Genomic DNA, 25,770 nt, shown 5'->3' on the forward strand with positions numbered 1-25,770 from the left:
TCTTAAAGAGCCATCATCAAGCATCGCAATCCAGTTGTAGTGTTCATACTTTTTTCTTGCCTCTGCAGATTTCTTTTCAGTTTTGTCTTCCTTTCTTTTTTCTTTCTTCTGTTCAAGCATTTTTAAGTGTTCTAGATAGCTCTTAACGCACCTATCAGCTTCATGCAGTGACAGCATAATTCTTTTTTTTTTTTTAATTTATTTTCACCTTATTTTCATGCACAAAAAGCTTTGGCCCTCCCCTTAAGACTTGCACAATTCTTTCTGTCCCTCCCTTTTAGCCTGCATGAAAAATATTGACCTTCCCCCATTTGCACCAGTCCTCCCCCTCCCCCTCCCCCTCCCCCTCCCCCTCCCCCTCCCCCTGTGACAGAGTCAAAAGACACTATTTTGGACAGTAATTATTTAGTCATAAATCTATATTTTTAATTAGGAATGCCTCGTGTACACATAGGAATGTAATTCTTTAGTTAACTGTTTGCGTGGAAAATGCGTAAGCAAGAAATAATTTCCGTACGTAATTACATTACAGTGAGTCATGCCTAGGTTTGGCGCTTGTTTACGTAAGTTCGTGTTTGGGACATCCTGTTTGCGCCTAGGGCGTGCAACATTGCGTAGGATGTGTAAGGTCTTAAGAATGCAGGTTTTCCCATAAAAGTAGGCCCAAACTAAGCTTAAATCAGTGTAGTAAAAGTTCTTGAAGACGTTGCACATATCAAGACAAGGAATTCTCTACGATGTAAAGGTATGAAACTTTGAAGCCTTTTACACTTATACCTAGGATAGATTTAGGACAAATCTATGTTAATATCGTTAACTAGTCGTTATATTTTATAGCTTAGATTTTCTACATATTTGTTAAGCATTCGTTTCATGTTGTAGTAATTCTAGTCGCATTAGCGCGTAATTTAGTACAAAGTTATCAATTTCACGCAGTAGTAATTTAGTAATCACGCTGAGTGTATCTTGTCTTTTAAACTCTTTAAAACGTTTACTATAGGATCGCTACCGCCTTACTCGCTTGTTTAACCTTTTTACTACGATAAATAGCCTTAACTGCGGGATAAAAGACCTTTTCTTTCCAACCTTTAATTTGTTCGCTACTTAAACTCTACACTCAAGGTCATTGTCGCGACCGCGTGTTCAGTAAACCGTGTAATTCTTAGTTTGTCATAAACAAAGGTTAAAATACTTACCTAAAGCCATAGTTAACCTCTAGTCAATTTTTCCTATTGCTTTTTCCATTGGTTTAGTTCATTTTAAACGGTTTACCGACTTGTACATTAAACTTTGCAACCTAGTAATTTTCACTCGCGTATTGTAAACACTGCTAATCAGTATGCAATATTCAAATTACCTGTGACGTAATTTACGTATTTCCGTTTCTATTTATATCTAGCAAAACTGTATTTTATTCATAACTTTTAGCTATTTAGATAAGCTACAAATTTATTTTATCTCATTGTAAATATTTTTCTTGTTTTCATTAGAGATATCCTGTAATCTCGTTCCCGTTTTTTTTTTCGAGTATTGTAAAGTTGTGTGAATTTTTCAATAAATTCTTTTGTCAAAACCACTTGCAATCTGATTCATAGCTGAGCGCCTTGCCGCCGGTTACATTTTTGGTGTCAGAAGTGGGATTGCAAGAAAGTTGACATTAGTAGTTATTGATTATTTACAAACGGGAACGAGACTGAAATCATGGCAGAAGAAGCTGTGGCTGCACTCACAGAGCAATTGGCTGCACTCAAGGCACAGCTGGATGGCATGCAGGCTGAAGGAGGACCCCCTGCCCAACCTGTTCCTGCACCAGTGGTGAAAGTGACAGTACCAAGGGAGAAGAAGCTGAGAAAGTATGCTGGTGGCAGAGACGACAAGGTGCTTGAAGACTGGATAGCGGATGCACAGAGGTCTGTGGCTGCCCAGAAGTTAACTGATCAAGAGGCGGTGGATTTCCTGTACCATAGCTTAGAAGGAGCGGCTCGAGATGAAGTTCGACTAAGGCCTGCGGATGACTGGACAGACCCGGAGGGTTTCTTCAGGATTCTGAGAGACGTCTTCGGAGAGAAGCTCACCAAGACCCAGCTTCTCCAGAGGTTTTTCGCCAGAAAACAAGGTGACAGGGAGCCCATCCAGGACTTTGCCCATGCCCTGATGTCGATGGCAGAGCACATAACCAGAGTACACGTAGGAGCCCTGGAAAACAAGGACCAGAACCTCAGAGACACATTCGTTGAGAACTTGCGTGACGACCTGTTGCGCAGGGATCTCAAGCGCTATATCAGAGAACATCCCGAGAAGACCTTCAACGAGGTGAGGCAAGAGGCCTATCGTAGCTCGGAAGACACAGATAGAGGAGCACATCGCCATGCAGCGGCCAAGGAGGTGTTGGTGGAGAGCAACCAAGTAAATGCCATCCAAGAGCTTACCGCAGGACAGAAGGCCCTGGTGGAGAGGCTCATGCAGCAACAAAAATTGCTGGATGAGCAGCACAAGCTGCTAACCCAACTTACCATGAAGTTAGCAAGCCCATCACCACCACGAAGTCCCCCACGTGGTCCGAGGAGATGTTACAACTGCCACGAGCTTGGACATCTTCGGCCGAACTGCCCAAAGCCCCTGAAAGACAAGGCACCAGCAGCACCACAGAAGGAGTCAAACTCCAGCTCTCCACGGCAGTGAGCCACACCGTGGAGAGGAACTGTAGTGGCTCTAATTCTCTTTTTCAGAACGAAAAGTTTGTCGGGACAAGTCCCACAGTGGTGGCGAGGATTGGCGGAGTACCTGTGAAAAGCTTAGTGGATACGGGCTCCATGGTTACCCTCATCACCGAGTCGTTCTACAGGGAAAAGCTACAGCCAACCCTAGGAGACCTACACCCTGAAACAAGATTACTGCAGCTGCGAGGAGCTAACGGTTTGGACATCCCTTACATTGGATATATCGTCGCTACAGTAGAGATCGGAGGAGTGGTGGTCCCTGGGTGCGGCATCTTCATCACGAAGGACACAGCAGCCACTACAGTAATGCAGAGGAGGGTACCTGGCCTACTGGGAACCAACGTTCTTGGGCAGGTGCCCCAATACCAACAGATCCTGCAAGATGAAGAGAAGAAGAGTAAACGTAAAACTGGGTTCGTGAAAGTAGCCGGCTCAGACAAAGTCTGGGTCCCTGCTTTCACAGGAATCTGATATCTTGGTCACAGGCCCATCATGGGGCACTGATGCTGTGATCGAACCCCTTGGTGTACCAGTAGAAGGAAACCTCACCGTGGCCAGTACTCTCGTGGATACTACCAAGACGTGTTACTATGTCAGAGTTGCCAACCAGACGGCAAAGGACATATGGCTAAAGCCGAGGACGCGGATGGGAATTGTGCGAGAGGGAGAGATGGTCAAGAGAGGAGAGCAGTTGGAGTTCCTACACGAGAATAACATGGTGACAGTGTGCTGTAACCTTAGTGCTGACCCTCAGATGCCACCCCAACGGGAAGCTGTGGGCAAAGTACGTTGGCAAAGGATACAGACACCCCCTCACGGGATTACCCTGGAACATTTCCCCGGGACGGAACTTCAGAGGGAGAAAGCTCTCCAGATGTTCGAAAGAAATGAAGAGGTGTTTCGCTTCATGTAAGGAGGACCTTGGCTGTACAAAGACAACATATCATCGCATCTACACAGACGATGATGTGCCTGTCGCAGGAGCGTTACAGAAGGATTCCTCCAAACCAATACCAGGAGGTGCAACAGCATCTACAAGACTTGCTAGAAAGAGGAGTGATATGTCCAAGTGAGAGTAACTATGCCTCCCCAATAGTGCTTGTACGAAAGAAGTCTGGAGCCTTGAGGATGTGCGTCGACTACCGGAAGCTGAACCAGAAAACCAAGCGTGATCAGTACCCCCTACCAAGGATAGAGGAATCACTGGAGGCACTGCGTGGCGCAAAGTACTTTTCCACCATAGATCTGGCATCAGCCTACAATCAAGTTGAAGTCCATCCTGATGATCAGCACAAGACTGCGTTCACAACGCCCATGGGTTTGTTTCAGTACACTCGGATGCCGTTTGGACTACAGAATGCCCCAGCGACCTTCCAAAGGTTGATGCAAGGAGTCTTCCGAGAGGACATACTTCGCACCCTGATGGTCTACCTGGACGACATCATAGTCTTCTCATCCACCATTGAAGAACATCTTGAGCGGTTGGAAACGGTATTTAGTAAGCTGAAGCATCATGGATTAAAGGTTGAACCAACCAAGTGTCAACTCTTCAGAGATCGGGTGTCCTACCTGGGGCACGTGGTCTCTGCTGACGGTGTCGAGACAGACCCCTGAAAAGACAAAGGCAGTTAACGAGTGGCCAGTCCCCAGACAGTGCGCGATCTGCGATCATTCCTTGGTTTCGCGTCATACTACAGAAGATTTGTCCCCAAGTTCGCTCAAATGGCAGGTCCCGCTGCACAAGTTAGTTGCTGAGCTCGGGAGCGGAGGAAGTAACAAGACCACCCGAAGCAGATTGGCGTACTGTGGACAGAAGAGTGCCACAAGAGCTTCAACAAGTTAAAGAATCTACTAACCTCAGCACCAGTACTGGCCTACCCGGACTACACCAAGCCCTTCATCCTAGAGACGGATGCGTCCAACGAAGGATTGGGAGCCGTGCTGTCCCAAGAACAGGACGGAAGAGTCAAAGTGATCGCTTATGCCAGCCGAGGCCTGAGAGGTGGAGAGCGAAACATGGAGAACTACTCATCGAGGAAGCTGGAACTACTAGCCTTGAAGTGGGCTGTATGTGAGAAGTTCAGGGAGTACCTGCTGGGATCGAAGTTTGTCGTCTACACAGACAACAACCCGCTGACATACCTTACAGTCAAAGAGTAAGCTGAAAGCTGTGGAGCAGAGGTGGGCTGCAGAATTAGCAAACTTCAACTTCACCATCAAGTACCGCCCTGGACGTCACAACCAGAATGCAGATGCTCTAGGTCGCATCAACCGAGATGAAGGAACCAACCACAGTTGAAGTAAGAAGTACCCTAGCCTACTCTACCAATACTACAGACCTACCAGAAGAGGTACGTCAACACTTTGATGGTATCAGCAGCGTTCATAAGCAACACAGAGACAAGTGCGCTGGAGGAGCAAGCAACCTCATTCCCAACCACACCTCTCACAGAGATCCAACGACTACAGCAGGAGGACCCATGTATCAGTCGTCTCCTCCACTACCGAAACCTTGGACTGTCGGCCAAGTAAAAGGCAAAGCCAACAAGAGACAAGGGATACAAGGAAGTTGCTTAGTACTGGAACAGGATTGAGGAAAGCCATGGAGTTCTCTACCGCCGTACAGGAGTCGGACAGGGAAGTGAGCTTCGGTTACTGCTACTCCCCACATCAATGAAATCACAAGTACTGAGGGGTGCGCACGATCAATGTGGACATCAAGGACAAGACAGGACAGAACAGCTCTTGAGGAAAAGATGTTGGTGGCCCGGTATGCAAGGAGATGTGAAGCAATGGATCTCAAATTGTGAAAGATGTGTCATTGCCAAAGGATCCTACCTTCCAGTCAAGACGCCGATGGGCAGCCTACTAGCTACTAGGCCATTGGAAGTGCTAGCGATGGATTTTACCTTGCTTGAGCCTGCAACAGATGGAAGAGAAAATGTCCTCGTGTTAACAGATGTGTTCACAAAGTTTACAATTGCTGTACCTACCCGTGATCAGAAAGCTACAACCGTAGTCAAGATCCTGATTAAAGAATGGTTCCTTGTGTATGGAATCCCCCAAAGAATACACTCTGACCAAGGCAAGTCATTTGAGGCAGAACTAGTCAAGGAGTTGTGTGCAGTGTATGGAATTAAGAAGTCAAGGACAACCCCCTATCATCCTCAAGGAAATGGGCAGTGCGAAAGATTCAACCGTACACTACATGAGCTTCTAAGAACTCTACCAGCAGAAAAGAAAAGAAGGTGGCCTGAACACCTGAAAGAGTTATGTTACGCCTATAATGCTACGCCACGTGCAACGACTAGATACTCACCCTTCTACCTGATGTTTGGTAGAGATGCAAAGCTACCTTTGGACATTCTACTTCCTGATGATGACAGACAAGTGACAGTAGACAACCAGCAATGGATTACCAAGCACCAGACTCGTCTACGAGAAGCTTATACCACTGTGACACAAAACTTGAAGGAAGCTGCTACCGTCAGAAAGAAGATCCATGACCAGAAGGGCAGAGCACTGGCCGAACCACTACAAGTTGGAGAGCGAGTACTCCTTCGCAACCGTAAAGTCAGAGGAAGAAACAAGATTCAAGATAAATGGGACAACCAAGTGTACAAAATCGTCGAACGAAGAGACAACAATACATATGTCGTTGAAAGAGCTGATGGACATGGAGGAGATAAAGTTGTTAGTCAAGGAGAAATGCAAGTGTGTCCAAGACCAATGCTGGAGATACGAGGACGACACAAGCAAGCTGACAGGTCTAGACAAACATGTACTGTATCGCCAGAATCATCAGATGAAGAAGATGACATTGGAGGAATGACAATCGCCTTTCAACCAATGACAGAACCAGCTGAACCTGATGATGATGATGATAGTGATGATGCGTCTGAGGAAGAACTGGCTGCACCTGTACTCCGACGTTCCACAAGGACAACGGCAGGCCAACACAGCATGATTTAAATATTGTATTCGTGGATGACATATTTTATTTGTGTATTAAATATTGCTACCATTGCCTTGCCATAGATGGCCTTGTTTTTAATATAGCAGTAAACGAGTTGCTCATCTTTCCAATCTTGTTGTCACTGAGTGACAGTAGTTGCCATTCTACTATCAAACTCTACTGTGTCATCTGTATCTGAACAAAGTTCAGCAAATATTTGTTCTTCCTCGCAATCCTCATCAGAAGATAATCCAGATTCTGCACTCCCATCAGTGTCAGTGTCACTGCCAGGCTCTGTAGTTGTCCCGTCTATTTTGCTTTCACCACGGCACTGCAGTTGATGTAACTTTAAAATGTTTATCTAGGACAGCTACAGTTTGTTTTCTTAAAGAGCCATCATCAAGCATCGCAATCCCGTTGTAGTTTTCATACTTTTTTCTTGCCTCTGCAGATTTCTTTTCAGTTTTGTCTTCCTTTCTTTTTTCTTTCTTCTGTTCAAGCAATTTTAAGTGTTCTAGATAGCTCTTAACGCCCCGATCAGCTTCATGCAGTGACAGCATAATTCTTTTTTTTACATTTCTTTTCGCCTTATTTTTATGCACAAAAAGCTTTGGCCCTCCCCTTAAGACTTGCACAATTCTTTCTGTCCCACCCTTTTAGCCTGCATGAAAAATAATGACCCTCCCCCATTTGCACCAGTCCTCCCCCTCCCCCTCTAACCCTAGCCCTAACCCTAATTCACCTGTCCCTTACAAGTTTTTCGAGAACCCTCATTAAAGTGAATGAAGTAAAGGTAGAGAGACCGTCAGAATACACTAGAGACTTTTGCTTTTTGCGGTTACTGCATTGCTTATTGTTTTTGTATCATCCTAAGTATAATGATTAATATTATTGTAATATTGATGCATTGGAATTATGAATAAATGTGATTTAAGATAAGTACCTACAATATTTCAGCATGAATATTTCAATGTGATCTGAAGAGCACAGTGGATGGACCTTGCCGTGCACATTTAAAAGACAAGACCGTGTAGTCTTACAAACAGTTTGTGCGCAACAAAATATCAGGTAAATATATATCTTTTATTAATAATAATAATAATCTTTATTCACGTGTCAATACACTTTAGCATGAATATACTAATTGAGGCCACAAAGTAATAATAATAAAAAAGAAAATATAACAGTTATCAATAAAATCCATATTAACATTAATATATAAAATTTTAAATATCTCAAATCTATAAAATATCTTACTTAAGATCTACGAGAGTGCTAGTAAATATTAAATATAGTTGAACGGTTATTCGTAATAATGGCCATGTATACCATACCAGTAAATCAATATCAAACCACAATAGTCTTAGGTTTTTATTTAAATCCTTCTTCAATCTTGTATGAATTTTGGAGTATTATGAAACAGCCAATTTAAATCGATCTTACTGGCAGGTTACCCTGGCAATTACTTCCCCGCTACGCCACGTGGAGGCTACCGTTCTTCGTAGCGGGCACGCCACTTACACAAAGACAGAAAAAACCGACTGATAGGCAAACCTCACACAAAATAGATACGCACGTGGAACAGAAACAGAAATTAAACTGAAACAGACATTTAAAAGGAATGCACATTAAACCGAGACACATGCATCTAGCTTGGCTGTGGTACTGTCCAGGGGTTCCCTGTCAGATGAATATGATGTTATTATTAGAATGGATAGAATGAAACTATTATTTTATTCCTGTCATTTATAGTATGACGACAACAACAGCAACAGTAACAATGATAAAAGCAACATTCTAAAAATCAGAAACAGCATTATTGTTTACTTACATCTTCAGAATAAGGCTTCAAATCTATGGTTACTTTGTAGTGCTTGGCTGACACTTCACTGGTTAGTTTTCCTTGACTTATAAAATGATAAAACATATACTTTAAGCTATGGGTAAGATAGATGAGTCTTGATGAATTTCAAACAAGAATGAATTTATCAAAGAGCAGTACCTAACGTTTTTGTTGATAACTATCATTGGCAAGGCTTTATTCTGAAAAACACACACTTAAAGATAGTCAGTAAAAACGCGAAACGCATCTATCACATTCTATTTCTTCCATTTTTCCAGTCCATTCTCTCGAACCTGCTCAATTTGTCCAAAATGAAAATAAGTGTTGAAATTCAAAATAAAAAAATTATAAATTGTTCCAAAAAACTGCGAAGTAACTTTGTATTAAATAATCATAAAGCTAAACATACCAAAGGCATTTAATTTCTTATACCCCTCTTATGAAATGTGAAAATTCTAAATCACATAATACAGTTATTCATCGATACCATGCCCAAGTAAATAACATTTCGGTATACATCGTATCATTCGAATGTGCTAGCACAAGAGAGTACATTTCTTCATTCGCAATGCGCAACTAAAAATACAATGTCCATCGTATCCTTGGAATACACCAGTACAAAGCAGTATGCATCGTGACCATTACAATATGTTATTGCAAAAAAATGTACACTCCTTCATTTATATATTCGCTATAAATAGTAGTTCTATGTACATCGTAACAATCGCATATGCTGTTGGAAGACCGTGCAACCTCGTCGTTTATATCATCCGCAATTAAATTACATTACGATATATATAGTATCCATCGAATACCACGCTCTTGAAAGATACTACACTTCTTCATTTATAATGCGCAATTAAATAACATTAAATAATATGCAGTTGCAAGACGGTCCCCTTCTTCATTTATATCATTCGCAAGAAATTAAGGCTCAGTATACATCGTAGCCATCGAATATGCGCAAGACAGTACCAAAGGCAAAACATACCAAAGGCATTTATTTTTTTAAACCCCTCTTATAAAATGTGAAAATCCTTAATCATATTATAATACAGTTATTCATTGATACCATGCCCAAGTAAATAATATTTCGTTATACATCGCATCCTTCGAATGTGCTAGAACAAGAGAGTACATTTCTTCATTCGCAGTGCGCAACTAAAAATATAATGTCCATCGTATCCTTGGAATACACCAGTACAAAGCAGTATGCATCGTGACCATCACTATATGTTATTGCAAAAAAAGTACACTCCTTCATTTATATAATCGCAATTTCATAGAAGTTCAATATACATCGTAACAATCGCATATGCTGTTGGAAGACAGTGCGCCTCTGCGTTTATATCATCCGCAATTAAATTACATTACGATATATATCCATCGAATACCAAGCTGCTGAAAGATACTACACTTCTTCATTTGTAATGCGCAATTAAATAACATTCAACAATATGCAGTTGCAAGACGGTCCCCTTCTTCATTTATATCATTCGCAAGAAATTAAGGCTCAGAATACTTCGTAGCCATCGAATATGCGCAAGACAGTACACTTCTTCATATGAATCCTGCACAACTAAATAAGAGTTCAATATCTATTTTTTCGAATATGCCAGTACAAAACAGCATACATCGTGACCATCAGAAGATGTATTGCGAAAATGTACAGATTTCCATATATTCCATGCACAATTAAATAACATAATATACATCGTATCTATCGAATACATTGTTGAAAGATGCTTCACCTTCTTATTTACAATGCGCAACTAAATAACACTTCAATATTCATCGTATTCTTCGAATATGCTAATACATGTATTTGTAACTAAGTTAAAGTTTGTTAATGTCGTGCGCAGGTTTCATAATGGGGAATGGAAAATATCGCAGTTTACCAATTATCTCGTGGTTCGCATATGGACGTTACAGTTTTAGTTACGTGTCGTGCGAAACAAAACAAAAATTAGTACATCGAATGGGTCGAATATGCTGTAGCAAATCATAATACCATGTCCATCTAAAAAACAGTTTAATATACATCGTATCCTTGGAATATGCTTCAAGAAGACGTTAAGCCTCTTCCTTTATATAATACACAATTACTGAATAACAGTTCATTATCTTTTTCGAATATATCTTTCGAATATGCCTTGGCAGGAGTGTACTCTTCTTCATTTAAATCATTCGCAATAAATAGCAGATAAATATACATCTTATCCATCGAATATATTTTTGAAAGAAACTGCACCTCCTTATTTACAATGCGCAACTAAATCGTCGTATCCTACGAATATCCTCATACATATATTTGTAACTCAAGTTATAGTTTGTTAATGTCGTGCGCAGGTTTCAAAATTGGGAAATTGAAAAAATCGCAGTTCGCTAAGTATCTTATGGATCGAATATGGACCTTACAACTTAAGTTACATGCCGTGCGAAACAACAGCAACAACAACAAAAAAAAAAAAAAGGAAAAAAGAAGTACATCGAATCGGTCGAATATGCTGTACATTTCATAATACCATTTCATCTTAAAGAACCGTTTATTATACATCGTATCTTTCGAATATGTTAAAATAAGACAGTAAACGTCTTCAATTATATATTGCACAGTTATTGAATAACACTACGACATATTTTTGTAATATATCTTTCGAATATGCCTTGGCAATAGTGTACACTTTTTCATTTATATCGTTCGCAATAAATAACGGTTAAATATACATCGTATCCATCGAAAACGCTTTTGAAAGATACTACACTTTCTCATTTACAATGCGCAGATAAATAACATTTCAATAGACATCGTATCCATCGAATACGCTAGAAAATATATTTGCTACTCAGTTAAAGTTTGTTAATGTCGTGCTGAGGTTTCATTATGGGGATTGGAAAAAATCGCAGTTCACTAAGTATCTAGTGGATCGAATATGGACGTTACAGTTTTAGTTACATGTGGTAAGAAACAAAAAAGAAGTACATAGAAGTACAAAGAAGTACAAAGATAAGAATTAGAATAATAAACCAAGGTTTACCGAATTCAAAAACAGCAAAATGCGTTGTATTTATTAACTTAACTTACTTAAATTCCTTAACGAACTTAATTACTTAAACTTAAATTACTCCGACGATGAAGAAATCAACGATTAAAATGAATAACTTACGATCTGACCAAAACATGTTCTTGTATGGTTAATGTTGTGAAACAAGCTTGACCCTAAAAACGCCCATTTGGACTCTATGTGTTGTAGAACAATGATGAATATTTTTATGACAAAATATAGGTCATGAAGGTTTAAAAGAATAATGTTCCGAGGGTTAACGAAAGATGAAAATACTGGTCGAAAATAGGTAGAAGGAAAAAATGATAGACTTACTTATCGAATGCCTCCTTGGTCATTTGGTTCCTTGGTTCCTTGCTTTGTAGATTCCTCGCCTTCATGATTCCTTGATTCCTTGGTTTCTTCTCTCCTTGGTTTCTTTCTTCCATGGCTTCTTCCCACCTTGGTTATTCCATGCTTGAGTATTCCCTACATGTTTCCTTCCTTCACTGCCTAATTGCCTTCCTACCTAACTGCCGTAGTGGCTAACCTTCTTTGCCACGTCTTTCACGACGTCTCCCTGAACGCAGCGACAGCATGCCCGAAAGAAAGTCATAAACTATCCCCAAGGCCCGGCAACCGGGGCGGCGTCCTTCGTCGAGGCATTCGCTGCAAAGCTAGGCCTCTCCGCGACAGAAAGTCACAGTTTAGCCAACGGCGATGTCGGCGCAACCGCTTCTTAACTTTATTTGGTTCCTGTTCAAACTCGTGGTTTGAAGCCGCAATAAATCCCTCGAAACAAACTCTTGTGCTCGCTTCGAGGTGACCTATTGGGCGCCATTGCCTTTTTTCACAATCGTCTTTTCAGCTAATATTTACTACGTTTGCCTTTCCCAACAAGGCTACTTTGGATTCATGGCTGATTTCGCTTTGTTCCCTTTCAGCCCTTTCATGAACTCGTGAATTTCTGTTTACTCATGCATTTAACTCTCATTCATTTCAGTCGTTTCATACTTCGTAGCCGCAGCCTTATTGTCTCAAATCTCCCCGAACGCATGGCCGGCATGCCCGAAATCCAAGAGGCTTATAGTATCCCCAAGGCCAGGCAACCGGCTCGGCGTTCTTAGGCGAGGCATTTGATGCAAATTTACGCCTCTCCACGACAGAAAGTCTGTTTGCCCTTGCCCTTTTTTGACAAACGTCTTTGTAGCTAGTATTTACTACTTTGGTCTTCCCAAGCAAGGCCAGTTTGGATTCATGGCTGATTTCACTTTGTTCCATTTCAGCCCTTTCATAAATATATGTTTTGATTATTTCTTTTTTTTTTTTTTTTTTTACATTACTAATATGTGGTATCTAGTAATTGTAAATAATGAACTCCGACAATGAAGAAATTAATGTTCTAAATATATAAATTACGATCTGACCAAAACCTGACTCAATTAACCAACCAAATAATACGCATCCTTATTATCGTTATCTCCCAGAAAGTATGGCCGGCATGCCCGAAATCCAATTGGCTTATATTAACCCAAGGACGGGCAACCTGCGTGGCATTCTTTGGCAAGGCATTCGCTGCAAAGCTACGCCTCTGTCTAAGTCACAGTTTGGCAAACGGCGATGTCGGCGCAACTGCTTCTACAATTTATTTGGTTCCAATCGAAAATACCGGGTTTGAAGCCGCAATAAATCCCACGAAACAAACTCTTGTGCTTGCTTCGAGGTGACCTATTGGGCGCCATTGCCTTTTTTTACAATCGTCTTTTCAGCTAATATTTACTACGTTTGCCTTTCCCAACAAGGCTACTTTGAATTCATGGCTGATTTCGCTTTGTTCCCTTTCAGCCCTTTCATGAACTCGTGAAATTCTGTTTACTCATGCATTTAACTTTCATTCATTTCAGTCGTTTCATACTTACTAGCCGCAGCCTTTTGTCTCAAATCTCCCCGAACGCATGGCCGGCATGCCCGAAATCCAAGAGGCTTATAGTATCCCCAAGGCCAGGCAACCGGCGCGGCGTTCTTAGGCGAGGCATTTGTTGCAAATTTACGCCTCTCCACAACAGAAAGTCTGTTTGCCCTTGCCCTTTTTTGACAAACGTCTTTGTAGCTAGTATTTACTACTTTGGTCTTCCCAAGCAAGGCCAGTTTGGATTCATGGCTGATTTCACTTTGTTCCATATCAACCCTTTCATAAATATATGTTATGATTATTTCTTTTTTTTTACATTACTAATATGTGGTATCTAGTAATTGTAAATAATGAACTCCGACAATGAAGAAATTAATGTTCTAGATATATAAATTATGATCTGACCAAAACCTGACTCAATTAACCAACCAAATAATACGCATCCTTATTATCGTTATCTCCCAGAAGGTATTGCCGGCATGCCCGAAATCCAATTGGCTTATATTAACCCAAGGACGGGCAACCTGCGCCGCATTCTTTGGCAAAGCATTCGCTGCAAAGCTACACCTCTCTCTAAGTCACAGTTTGGCAAACGGCAATGTCGGCGCAACTGCTTCTACAATTTTTTTGGTTCCAATAGAAAATACCGGGTTTGAAGCCGCAATAAATTCCTTGAAACAAACTCTTGTGCTTGCTTCGAGTGGACCTATTGGGCGCCATTGCTTTTTTTTACGATCGTCTTTTCAGCTAATATTTACTACGTTTGCCTTTCCCAACAAGGCTACTTTGGATTCATGGCTGATTTCGCTTTGTTCCCTTTCAGCCCTTTCATGAACTCGTGAATTTCTGTTTACTCATGCATTTAACTCTCATTCATTTCAGTCGTTTCATACTTCCTAGACGCAGCCTTATTGTCTCGTTATTGCTTCGAGGTGACCTATTGGGTGTCATTGCCCTTTTTTTACGACGTCTTTTATCGGCACATCTTCACATCTAAACTTACTGAAATTGCTATAATTATGATAACTATTTAACTATCTATTATGACTATGTAATAGCTATTTCTTTTTTTATATTGCTAAAATTTGGTATCTAATTATTGTTAAATTACCCCAGCAATGAAGAAGTTAATAATCGAGATATATAACTTACGATCTGACCAAAACCTGACTCCATTAACCAACCATTGCGCATTATTGTTCTTGAACCATTCGGAGGTGCATTCTTGTGTGGTAATGTTTCATAGAAAGGTCGAACCAACAACACCCATGTAGACTAGACTTACTTGTGGAGTGGTGGGGAAGGGTGAGGTCCAAATCAAGCTTGTCTGTGGTACTGCCCGCCAGGGGTTCCCTGTAAGATGAATATGAAGTTATAATAAGCTAACAGCAATATCAGAAGCAGCAGCAATAACAACAGCATTGTAAAAAAAAGAAACCGCATTATTGTTTACTTACATCTTCAGAGTAGCCTTTAAATCCACAATCACTTGGGGGTAGTTTCTTGACATATCATTGCTTTTTCTTGAATTTCTAAAATAATAAAATAGATAATTATTAAACTTATAAGTAGAATATGTTTTATAAATATAATTAGATAACAAGATTATTGATTCAAATAGTGTAAAAAAATCAAATAAGATTACCTGACTTTCTATTGATATATGTCATTGCCAGTGATTTAATCTGAAAACACGCACACTAAAAGATAGTCAGTAAAGACACTAAATGCATCAAATAGATTCTACTTATCCTTAATACTTCTCACAATACCGATTTAAATCCAATGCGGCTGCTATATAACCTATATATACTATACCTTTATTGTGGACATCTTTGAAGGAATTTAAAAAGAAGTTGAAGGCATACTTATTTAGGCAAGCCTTTTTTATGTAGTTTTCACGAATATTTGTTCATACTTATATTTTTATTTATTTATTTATTTTTTGTTCAAGCATATATTTTTATAGTTATTTTATTATGAATATATTATAACTTATATTATTCATTTTGATCGCTTTTAATTTTTAACTACAAACGGAAAACTTTCAAAAACAAAGCAACAGGATATGAAAAAATTGTTAGAAGATAATAGTCTAAACCATGCAAGCAGGCAAGCAGGCAAGCAGGCAAGCAGGCAAGCAGGCAAGCAGGCAAGCAGGCAAGCAGGCAAGCAGGCAAGCAGGCAAGCAGGCAAGCAGGCAAGCAGGCAAGCAGGCAAGCAGGCAAGCAGGCAAGCAGGCAAGCAGGCAAGCAGGCAAGCAGGCAAGCAGGCAAGCAGGCAAGCAGGCAAGCAGGCAAGCAGGCAAGCAGGCAAGCAGGCAAGCAGGCAGGCAGGCAGGCAGGCAGGCAGGCAAGCAGGCAGGCAGGCAAGCAGGCAGGCAGGCAAGCAGGCAGGCAGGCAAGCAGGCAGGCAGGCAAGCAGGCAAGCAAGCAAGAAAAGAGCTAAATAAACAAACAAACTGAAATATATGCATATATTAGACAAACAAATCAAACATTAAAGAAACAAAGAAACAATTATAAACTCATACAAACAAACAACAGTGAGAGAGGTGACCACCAAAAGCAAGTTGCATCCATCTCCCACCATCTCCAGAACCAAACTCATTTTTAGCTTTCCCATTCCTTGGAGGTTTCTTGTCATTAGCCTGAAAAAGATAAATTTCTATAAATTGCCCTATTTCTGAATCACTATGACGTCACTGCTTGTTTATGTGGGGGATAGAATTGCCAAATTAAAATGCCCTAACCCTGCTCCTAGCAAAACAGTTTCATCTAAAATGGCCTGGTTTACAGATATTATATGTGTTAATATGCACCAAGAAACATTTTGAGCGTTTGCTGGCCTATTCTACTTGACTTCGTGGATTGATACGGGTTTTGTATTATAGTGCAATGTAATACATGAAAGATGGAATGCCGACTGCTGTAACAAAAGTAGGCGTGTCAGTAGACGAATTAGGGCGTGGTAGCGAGACAAATTTTTGACGTGTCGCCACACAGTTCGGTGAGATCCGTAGTATTTTTGTGTGTACAGATCTTCAAGAGTTTTGGTCTTACAGAAAATGTATTGACTTATGAAAACATTTTCAAAATTTACCTTAACGTCTTCAAGCTTCTATCTTTTTCTGTTTTTTACTTCTTCATTTTATCTTTGGATACCAAAGAAGGTGTTGTCAGCATTTTCTGAACAACCTTCAGCAAAATAAGTGGGTATTTCCCCTCTGGTTACCCCTCAAAGAGGCAAAGTATTATGGGGATGTGAAAGTAGAGAATAAAATAATTCTGTTAAATTTTTGTTAAGGAAAAGATACTGTAACTTGAGGAGTCTACTTAAATATTATTGAATATTTGAATGGTAAAAATTTTCATATATTCGCAATATACCAATGAATCAATACTGAAAATATTAAGTTAGAGGTGGCATCAGTCAATCAGTCAATCAATCAATCAATCAATGATTTGAACTATATAAATGCAAGAAACTAAATGGAACTCCCAGGGATGGAACTAAATAAATGTATGGAACTAAATAAATGTAGAACTAAATAATGTATAGAACTTAAAAATAAATGTAGAGAACTAAATAAATGTAGAGAACTAAATAAATGTAGAGAACTAAATAAATGTATGGTACTTATATTAAAGAATTTAATGTATGGCACAAAATATTAAATGTGTGGCACTTAAAATATTAAATAATTTAATGTATGGCACTAAATGTTAAATAATTTAATGTATTCATTATAATTTGTTTTATCAACCATTAATTCAATAAATATGTTCCGAGCTTTCGGCCTACTCGCCTATCCTCAGGGAAATGAAAAACATTACAATTGATTTTTTCATTTTCCTGAGGATGGCCGAGTAGGCCGAAAGCTTGAAGCATATTTATTGAATTAATGGTTGATAAAACAAATTATTATGAATGGGTAACAACAACCAACAAGGAACTATTTGATTTAATTTAATGTATTGGCACTAAGTATTAAATAATTTAATGTATGGCACTAAATATTAAATGTATTGCACTAAATATTAAATGTATGGTACTAAATGTTAAATGTATGGCACTAAATATTAAATGCGTGGCACTAAATATTAAATGCGTGGCACTAAATATCAAATGTATGGCACTAAATATTAAATGTGTAGCACTAAATATTAAATGTGTGGCACTAAATATTAAATGTGGGGCACTAAATATTAAATGTGTGGCACTAAATATTAAATGTAGAACTAAATATTAAATAATATTATCAAACTCATTAATAATCTCATGAGGAAAACACAACAGAAATCTGGACCGTGAAGAGTATTGTAAATCTGATACAAAATTGTGTTCATTTGCATAAACTTTACAGTGCGACTACTCCAACCAAAGCCACCTCAACAAATTTTCTACAAATTAGCCAATCAAAAGTAGGAATCTGAACAATAGAATTGCTTCAAATCGGACAAATATCCATGGGTTAACATGGCTTAGAAGACTGTCGGCACCTTAATTTGTTGTCTAATAACCATGCTGTCGCATAGCAACATAGTGATAAGATCTAACAGTGTATATATAATAATAATGATAATAATAATAATAATAATAACTTGTCTTTTTTTCTAGCTTACAATTAAGAAACTAATTGGAGACACCTATCTAACCCTAATAAAATCCCTCAAACAATTCCTAAGTTTATTATTAGTTATTTCCTATTTACATTCCCTCCCAACACCATCTATTCACCCCCACCAATCTACCCCCTCCCTCACACATTGCTAGTGCAGACTGAGTCACTGGACTGGTATATTATACACTCAATTGAAGAATCGTTGTCGGGTTCAGAAACATAGAACACAAAAGCTGAGACCGAAATGGCACATGGGAAGTACGTTAAATAGATGCATGCTGTGAATGGCGACCTGTGGCATCATTCACTGTTTTTAATATGTGTTTGGCATTCTAAACCGACCGCATGGATGGCGCAAATGAATAAATTATAATATAATTATGTCATTTCCCATGTGCCATGTAGCTGAGTACCACAGGTTTGCATTCCCACAAAATCTGATGCCCCACGTCTATCCAGACACTGAAACTACTATCAGGACATCTGAGTTCGCGAGTATGGAAAACTGCAGCACACTGCATTACCTATAAGAATGAATTATTCAATAGATCAAGTAGAGACATGAATTAATTTAGACACAAAAAGCAGTCTTTACACTCCTGAGTAGAGATAGCCATATGGCCAAGTCCAACTTCCTTACTTGATTTCTAAACATATTATTAATATAATTGGATTCAGCCATTTTGAGAGATTTATCAATCTTTGATAAAATGAAAGGACCCATTTACCTTATACTGTTCCTCCCATATGTTATGGTGTTAAATCTTGGTATGAAGAAGTACCTACACACCCATTGCCATGGAAAAGGTCTGGTATATAGGGTGGGGCCAGATGGTTTTTGTAATATTATTATACAGTATGAGTGGCCGTGTTGTATCCGATGTGCTAACTTGAGTCGTAGGCGAGAGTTTGTACCGTAAATCCTCTATTTATCCCCCCGGCACGCGGGGGGCTTATTTATTTCAGGCATGTTTGAAGGAGGGCTTATTGGAGAGGGGGGGCTTAATTGAGAGGGGGGGGGGGTGTAGTGAAGAATATACACGATTAAGCCGTGAAAGTAGGCTTTATTCAAGTAAACCATGTGCTTACACAAACATGGCCGTCGTTACAAAACGTGAGATTCCGCTGACCTAAGGCAGGCACTTACACAGGTAACCCAACAACTAGTAATTACTAAAGAGTGTTTTTGTTAATGTTTGGTACATTAATCACTATTATCAGTACATTCACCCCTTCCTAAAGATTAAGCCTATCAATGGGATGACTTCCCCGCTGAGAGCGTCTCAGTACTATGGGGGCCTGTTTACTTTCATGGGTAGTTCCGTGATTGGCACCGTTGTCAGGTAAGAGTGCTTCAGCGGGCGGCGTTGTTGCAGGTTGGACTTCAGCCGGTTGGGGTGTGGCAGATTGTGCTTCAGCTGGTGTTGGTTGCACAGGTGAGACTTCACTTATCGGCTGACCTCGGGGAGCGAGACTTCTCGTAGACACTGTTGTCTCCCGCCCATCAGGGTAGCGAACATGAGCATAATGTGGGTTCGCCTGGAGCAGGTCAACCTCATCGACGAGGGGGTCCATTTTGCTGTTTCGAACGTTACGCTTGATGTATACAGGACCAGGTACAGACAGCCAAGTAGGGATGGAGCTGCCAGTAGAGGACCGACGAGAGAAGCCCAGAAAACGCTCATGAGGCGTCTCGTTCGTTGCAGTACACAGCAGAGAACGGATTGAGTGTAAGACATCAGGGAGGACATCTTGCCAGTACTCGGCTGGGAGGGTTTTGGACTTCAGGCAAGCTGTAACAGCCTGCCAGACAGTGCCATTGTATTTCTCCACCTGTCCATTCCCGGCGGGGTTGTAACTTGTAGTGCGGCTCATCGCAATACCTTTGCTAGTCAGGAACTCTCGTAGCTCTCGACTCATGAATGATGCTCCCCTGTCTGAATGCACATAGGCCGGCATGCCAAAAAGAGAAAACAGCGTGGTAAGACACCTCACAACGGTGGGAGTGGATACATCAGGACATGGGAAGACAAACGGAAAACGAGAATACTCATCAATGATGTTTAGAAAGTACCTGTTCTTGTTGTTGGAGGGTAGAGGGCCTTTAAAGTCAATGTTTATTCTTTCAAATGGCTGGGTAGCCTTAATGAGATGAGCTTCTTCTGGCCGGTAGAACTTGGGCTTACACTCACAGCAGACAGGGCAGGCGCTTACTGTTTTCTTGACTTCTTCTAGTGAAAACGGTAAGTTTTTCGTTCGAACATAATGCCAGAGTCTGGTAACGCCTGGATGACATAGTGATTCATGAAGCTTGTAGAGGGAATCGTGAGTAGTCGTAGCACAGCTGGCTCGGGACAAGGTGTCTGGTGCCATATTCTCTTTACCGGGTCTGTAGACTATGTCAAAGCTGTAACAACTGAGCTCGATTCTCCAACGCATTATCTTGTCATTCTTGATCTTCCCTTTCTGTCGTTGGTTAAACATGTAAGAAACTGATTGTTGGTCAGTTTTTAGAGTGAAGTGGCGACCGGTGAGAAAATGTCTCCAGTGTCTTACAGATTCAACGATAGCTTGAGCCTCCTTCTCGACAGCAGAGTGCTTTAGCTCACTTCCTTGCAAAGTACGCGAAAAGAAGGCCACTGGTCTCCCATTCTGGTTGAGAGTGGCTGCCAGTGCTACTTCCGAAGCATCTGTCTCAACTTCAAAGGGGATACTTTCATCTATGGCTGAAACAATGGCTTCTGCGATGATCTTCTTTATTCCTTGAAATGCCTCTTTGGCTTCCTGAGGCAATGGAAAGGATTTACAGCTTGTGATGGGCTTTATTCGATCAGAGAAATTTGGTACCCATTGTGAGTAATAGGAGAAAAGTCCAAGACATCTGTTGAGGGATCTTGAATTGTGTGGCAGAGGAAGCTCTTTCAAGGGCCGTAACCTTTCAGGATCAGGACTAATGGTACCTTCTTCAATGACGTAACCAAGTAAAGGAAGACGGCGCGTGGAGAAGACACTCTTGCTATCGTTGAACTTAAGATTGGCATTTCGTGCAGCATCCATGAAGGATTTCAAGTTGATGTCATGATCAGACTGATCCTTTCCACAGATAGTTATGTTATCCAGGTAGGGAAATACTCCTTTCAGATTATGGTCTTCGACTAGTCTCATCATTTCTCTTTGGAAGCATGCTACCCCGTTGGTTACTCCAAAAGGTAACCGGGTAAACTGATAGAGTCTGCCCTTAGCTTCAAAGGCAGTGTAAGGCTTGTCTTCGTTTTTCAACGGTATCTGGTGGTAGGCACTTTGCAGGTCAAGGGTACTGAAAACTCTAAACTGAGCGATTTCGTTGATAGTGTCACTGATTCTTGGCAATGGGAATGCATCAAGCTGTGTGAATCGGTTGATGGTCTGTGAGTAATCTATAGCCAGACATTTCTTGTGGTTCTCGTCTTTAGTTACAACTACTTGGGCTCGCCACGGAGACTGACTGGGTTCAATGATGCCTTCCTTTTGCAATCGATCCACTTCTCCACTGATGAATGTGAGATCTTCTGCACTGTAGCGTCTGGATTTAGCAGCAACTGGATGACAATCTGATGTAAGGTTTGCAAAGGGTGAGGGCGGGTCGATGTTTAACGTAGTTAGGCCGCAGACAGATAGGGGTGGCTTTGTTCCACCATACTCAAACGTGACGTGGTCATGTTGAGACTGGAAGTCAAGTCCCAAAATGAGATCAGAGCATAGGCCGGGCATTATTGACAGGCGAAATTCCTCATAGCTGTGTCCTTGGTAGTTAAGGTTGACGGTGCAGAATCCCTCGGTTTTTGTACATAATGCTGATGCCGCCATGGACACTGTACTAGAAGAAGGATTAACAGGAATAGCAGCTGCTTCTACTAAACTTGGGTGAATATAGCTTTCGCTGCTACCACTATCAAAGAGCGCCTTCACATTCCATCCTGAATTGACTATGACAGTAGCAGATGAGGCCTTAAGAGCTTGCGGGGTCCCAACTGAGGCAAGTGATGGTGGCCAGAGGGCCGCAGAGACGTCACCAGGCTTTGACGGTTTCCCTCGACAGACTTGTGCAAAATGCCCCTTCTTCTGACATTTATGGCACACAGCATCACGAGCTGGGCATTTGGCACGGGGATGCTTAGTATTTCCACAGAAGAAACATTTGGGACTACCGGTCGTCAGTGTTGAAGCTAAGAGATTGGGGTCAGGTTGAGATGACGCTGGCGATGTGGTTTCAGGTGACACACCTACGGCTGCAGCATTGAATGGCTGAGAAACTGCGTAGCTTTCAGAACTTCGCATGGCAGAATCAAGAGCTCTAGCTTGATCGAACATTGTCTTTAGATCAAGAGTTTTATTCTCCAAAAGCCGCTGACGAATTTGATTTGATTGCAACCCAGTAATGAAGGCATCCCGGACGTTCTCTTCACAGTATTTAGCAGCCGTAACAGATTGGAAATTACATTCCTTGCTGAGCACCTTTAGAGCTTGTAAATACTGGTCCAGTGTCTCTCCAGGCTGTTGTCGTCGAGTTGCAAGAACGTGTCTCGCGTAAATTTCGTTAGTTGGTCTAACGTAAACATTTTGAAGCGATTGCATAGCGGATTCGTAGCTTGGATATCCTTCGATGTACTCAAAGACTGCAGGTGAAACGAAATTGGTTAACACTCCGAATTTATTGAGACCTTCATCGGGCAGCACTGAGAGAAAATTCTCGAAAGTTCGTTTCCAGTGTATCCACGCTTTGGATGCTCCAGTATCACTTGGATCGACGCCGAAACGTTCAGGACGTAAAACTTTATCCATTTTTGGTTACTTGAATAAATTGTAGTGAAGAATATACACGATTAAGCCGTGAAAGTAGGCTTTATTCAAGTAAACCATGTGCTTACACAAACATGGCCGTCGTTACAAAACGTGAGATTCCGCTGACCTAAGGCAGGCACTTACACAGGTAACCCAACAACTAGTAATTACTAAAGAGTGTTTTTGTTAATGTTTGGTACATTAATCACTATTATCAGTACAGGGGGCTTATTGATTTAGTCGAAACGCAGTATATAATATGATTGTAACTCAGGATTAAACGGAAGCATTACTATTGACCGTCTCGCATAATCTGTAGTGATGTACATGGCATTTTTATTATTTGATTCACCTGTGTTAGTCTCTCAAGTATAATTTACGATTATTGTGAATAGCAAAACTAAAACACGGTGACATTAACAAAGCAAGCTAAAAAAAATGTTCTGAACAACCAAGACTTTAATAAATCACCTTTAATCAGTACATGTGATTCTTAAGTTGTGAAAGGAGGGGGGGGCTAAAAAGAGAGGGGGGACTTAACAAATTTCTTCCTTTAAAAAGGGGGGGGGGGGCTTATTAGAGAAGGGGGGCTTAATTGAGAGGGGGGGCTAAATAGAGGATTTACCGTGTATTGGATACAACACGGACACGAATACTGTAGATTACTTATCAAACATCTAGGTTAATTAGTTCCTTTGTGTTTCACTAAAATTTTCAAGTGAATCTTGCCAAGCAAATCCATCTTGAAGTGTATGCAAATGAACAGGATTCTGTATCTGATTTACAGAACTCATCACAGTCGTGATTTCTGTTGTGTTTTCCTCATGAATTATTAATGATTTTAAAAGGCCTTATACATAATTTGCGCTATATCCTGTAGCCTACGATTTTGCAATGTTGAAAGTTTTGCCTCCTTTAAAAGCTGCTCGTATGAGCTACTCCTATCGCAGTAAATGGCCCTTAATGCGTGCTCTTGCAATCGTTCTTGCTTCAATAAAAGTGTCGGACTGTATGGCAATACTTAAGTTGCTATTGTTGGCAACATATTTCTCAGCCTTATAAGCACCCCCACTTCCTTCGCCCCCTTGCTACAGATATCCCTTATGTGATGCTTAAAGTTTAAATGTTCATGAATATTAAATGTAGAACTAAATAAATGTATGGCACTAAATAAATGTATGGCACTAAATAAATGTATGGCACTAAATAAATGTATGGCACTAAATACATGTATGGAACTAAATACATGTATGGCACTAAATAAGTGTATGGCACTAAATAAGTGTATGGCACTAAATACATGTATGGCACTAAATACATGTATGGCACTAAATACATGTATGGCACTAAATAAGTGTATGGAACTAAATAATTAATGTATGGCACTAAATAAGTGTATGGCACTAAATACATGTATGGCACTAAATACATGTATGGCACTAAATACATGTATGGCACTAAATAAGTGTATGGAACTAAATAATTAATGTATGGCACTAAATAAGTGTATGGCACTAAATAAGTGTATGGCACTAAATAAATGTATGGCACTAGATAAGTGTATGGCACTAAACAAATGTATGGCACTAAATAAATGTATGGCACAAAATAAATGTATGGCACTAAATAAATGTATGGAGCTAAATAAATGTATGGAACCAAATAAATGTAAAGAACTAAATAAGTGTATGGCACTAAATAAATGTATGATACTAAATAAATGTATGGCGCTAAATAAGTGTATGACACTAAATAAATGTATGGCACTAAATAAATGTAAAGAACTAAATAAATGTATGGCACTAAATAAATGTATGACACTAGATAAATGTATTGCACTAAATAAATGTATGGCACTAAATAAATGTATGGAGCTAAATAAATGTATGGAACCAAATAAATGTAAAGAACTAAATAAATGCAAAGAATTAAATAAATGTACGGTATTAAATAAATGTAGAACTAAATAAATGTACGGAACTAAATAAATGTACGGTATTAAATAAATGTAGAACTAAATAAATGTACGGAACTAAATAAATGTACGGAACTAAATAAATGTACGGAACTAAATAAATGTACGGTATTAAATAAATGTAGAACTAAATACATGTACGGAACTAAATACATGTACGGAACTAAATAAATGTATGGTTAGGTTAGTTAAACCTGAGTTTAGTTTGGTATAGTAGGAGACTCGAATAAATTGTTTGCCACACACGAGACACATTTTGAGACACAAAACCTAACTAAAATGTAGCGCTTTAAACCAGAAATGTGCTAAAAACTAGATTTTTTATCTAGGGTTAGGGTAAGGGTTTCTGAAATTTACTACAAAATCAAAGAATTTGAATCAAAAAAATCCACAAACACCCCACTACCTCTCTATACTTTTTAATTTCAGTCTTTTTTAAGAGTTTATGTAAAGTAATGCTTAGGAAAATAAGTATTTTCTACGCGTAAATATAAAAGTATCTCTTACCTCATTAATTCGAAGTCTTCGCTGCAACTGGGTCAACAATTTGCATACTGCGCCTCATATATGAAGACCATTTAAATTCCAACGACATTTTGAAACAATAAGCCAGTTGATAGTTTAAGAATCGTTTTCAGTGCGCATGCGATTTTATCCCAAATTTCTCAGCTTCCTTTGTCGAAAATTTATTTTGTTCTTAATTAAACAAAAGAAGGTGGAAACTCGGGATAAATCGCATGCAAACTGGTGCATGCGCTACCCCATGCACTATCCTTTTTTTGAGTTCAGTCTTTTTAAAGAGTTGATCTAAACTAATACTTACGAAAATAGATATTTTCTACGCGTAAATATAAAAGCATCTCTTAACCCATTCGA

The 25,770-nt window shown here is 40.0% G+C and overlaps 1 protein-coding gene and 2 long non-coding RNA genes across 4 annotated transcripts; 1 reads left to right on the plus strand and 2 right to left on the minus strand.

Annotated features, from left to right (window-relative positions):
• The first annotated feature begins 376 nt into the window (after positions 1 to 376).
• Positions 377 to 7,818, plus strand: LOC148911065 (uncharacterized). 2 transcript variants are annotated; one of them, XR_016119860.1, is made up of 2 exons: positions 377 to 745; positions 7,633 to 7,818. XR_016119860.1 is itself a non-coding variant. In XM_089030427.1 (2 exons), exon 2 carries the CDS (start codon positions 1,702 to 1,704, stop codon positions 2,680 to 2,682), a length of 981 nt encoding a protein of 326 aa, XP_088886553.1. In that variant the 5' UTR covers positions 377 to 745; positions 1,491 to 1,701; the 3' UTR covers positions 2,683 to 3,952. The 2 variants fall into 2 exon arrangements, 1 of the variants encoding a protein (XP_088886553.1); XM_089030427.1 differs by lacking the exon at positions 7,633 to 7,818 and adding an exon at positions 1,491 to 3,952.
• A 110-nt stretch (positions 7,819 to 7,928) lies between these two features.
• Positions 7,929 to 12,191, minus strand: LOC148911066 (uncharacterized). Its single transcript, XR_016119819.1, has 4 exons — positions 11,899 to 12,191; positions 8,507 to 8,582; positions 8,303 to 8,355; positions 7,929 to 7,950 (listed from the first exon to the last, which is right to left on the minus strand). It is a non-coding gene; the product is annotated as an uncharacterized LOC148911066 (long non-coding RNA).
• Positions 12,192 to 14,592: 2,401 nt separating this feature from the next.
• On the minus strand, positions 14,593 to 15,217 carry LOC148911067 (uncharacterized). Its single transcript, XR_016119821.1, has 3 exons — positions 15,120 to 15,217; positions 14,932 to 15,006; positions 14,593 to 14,827 (listed from the first exon to the last, which is right to left on the minus strand). It is a non-coding gene; the product is annotated as an uncharacterized LOC148911067 (long non-coding RNA).
• Positions 15,218 to 25,770: the final 10,553 nt, after the last annotated feature.

The sequence above is a fragment of the Actinia tenebrosa genome, unplaced genomic scaffold, assembly GCF_029948245.1.
Source record: "Actinia tenebrosa isolate PJP-AT-01 unplaced genomic scaffold, QUT_ActTen_1.0 PGA_scaffold15__27_contigs__length_11533743, whole genome shotgun sequence".
NCBI classification, from domain to species: domain Eukaryota; kingdom Metazoa; phylum Cnidaria; class Anthozoa; order Actiniaria; family Actiniidae; genus Actinia; species Actinia tenebrosa.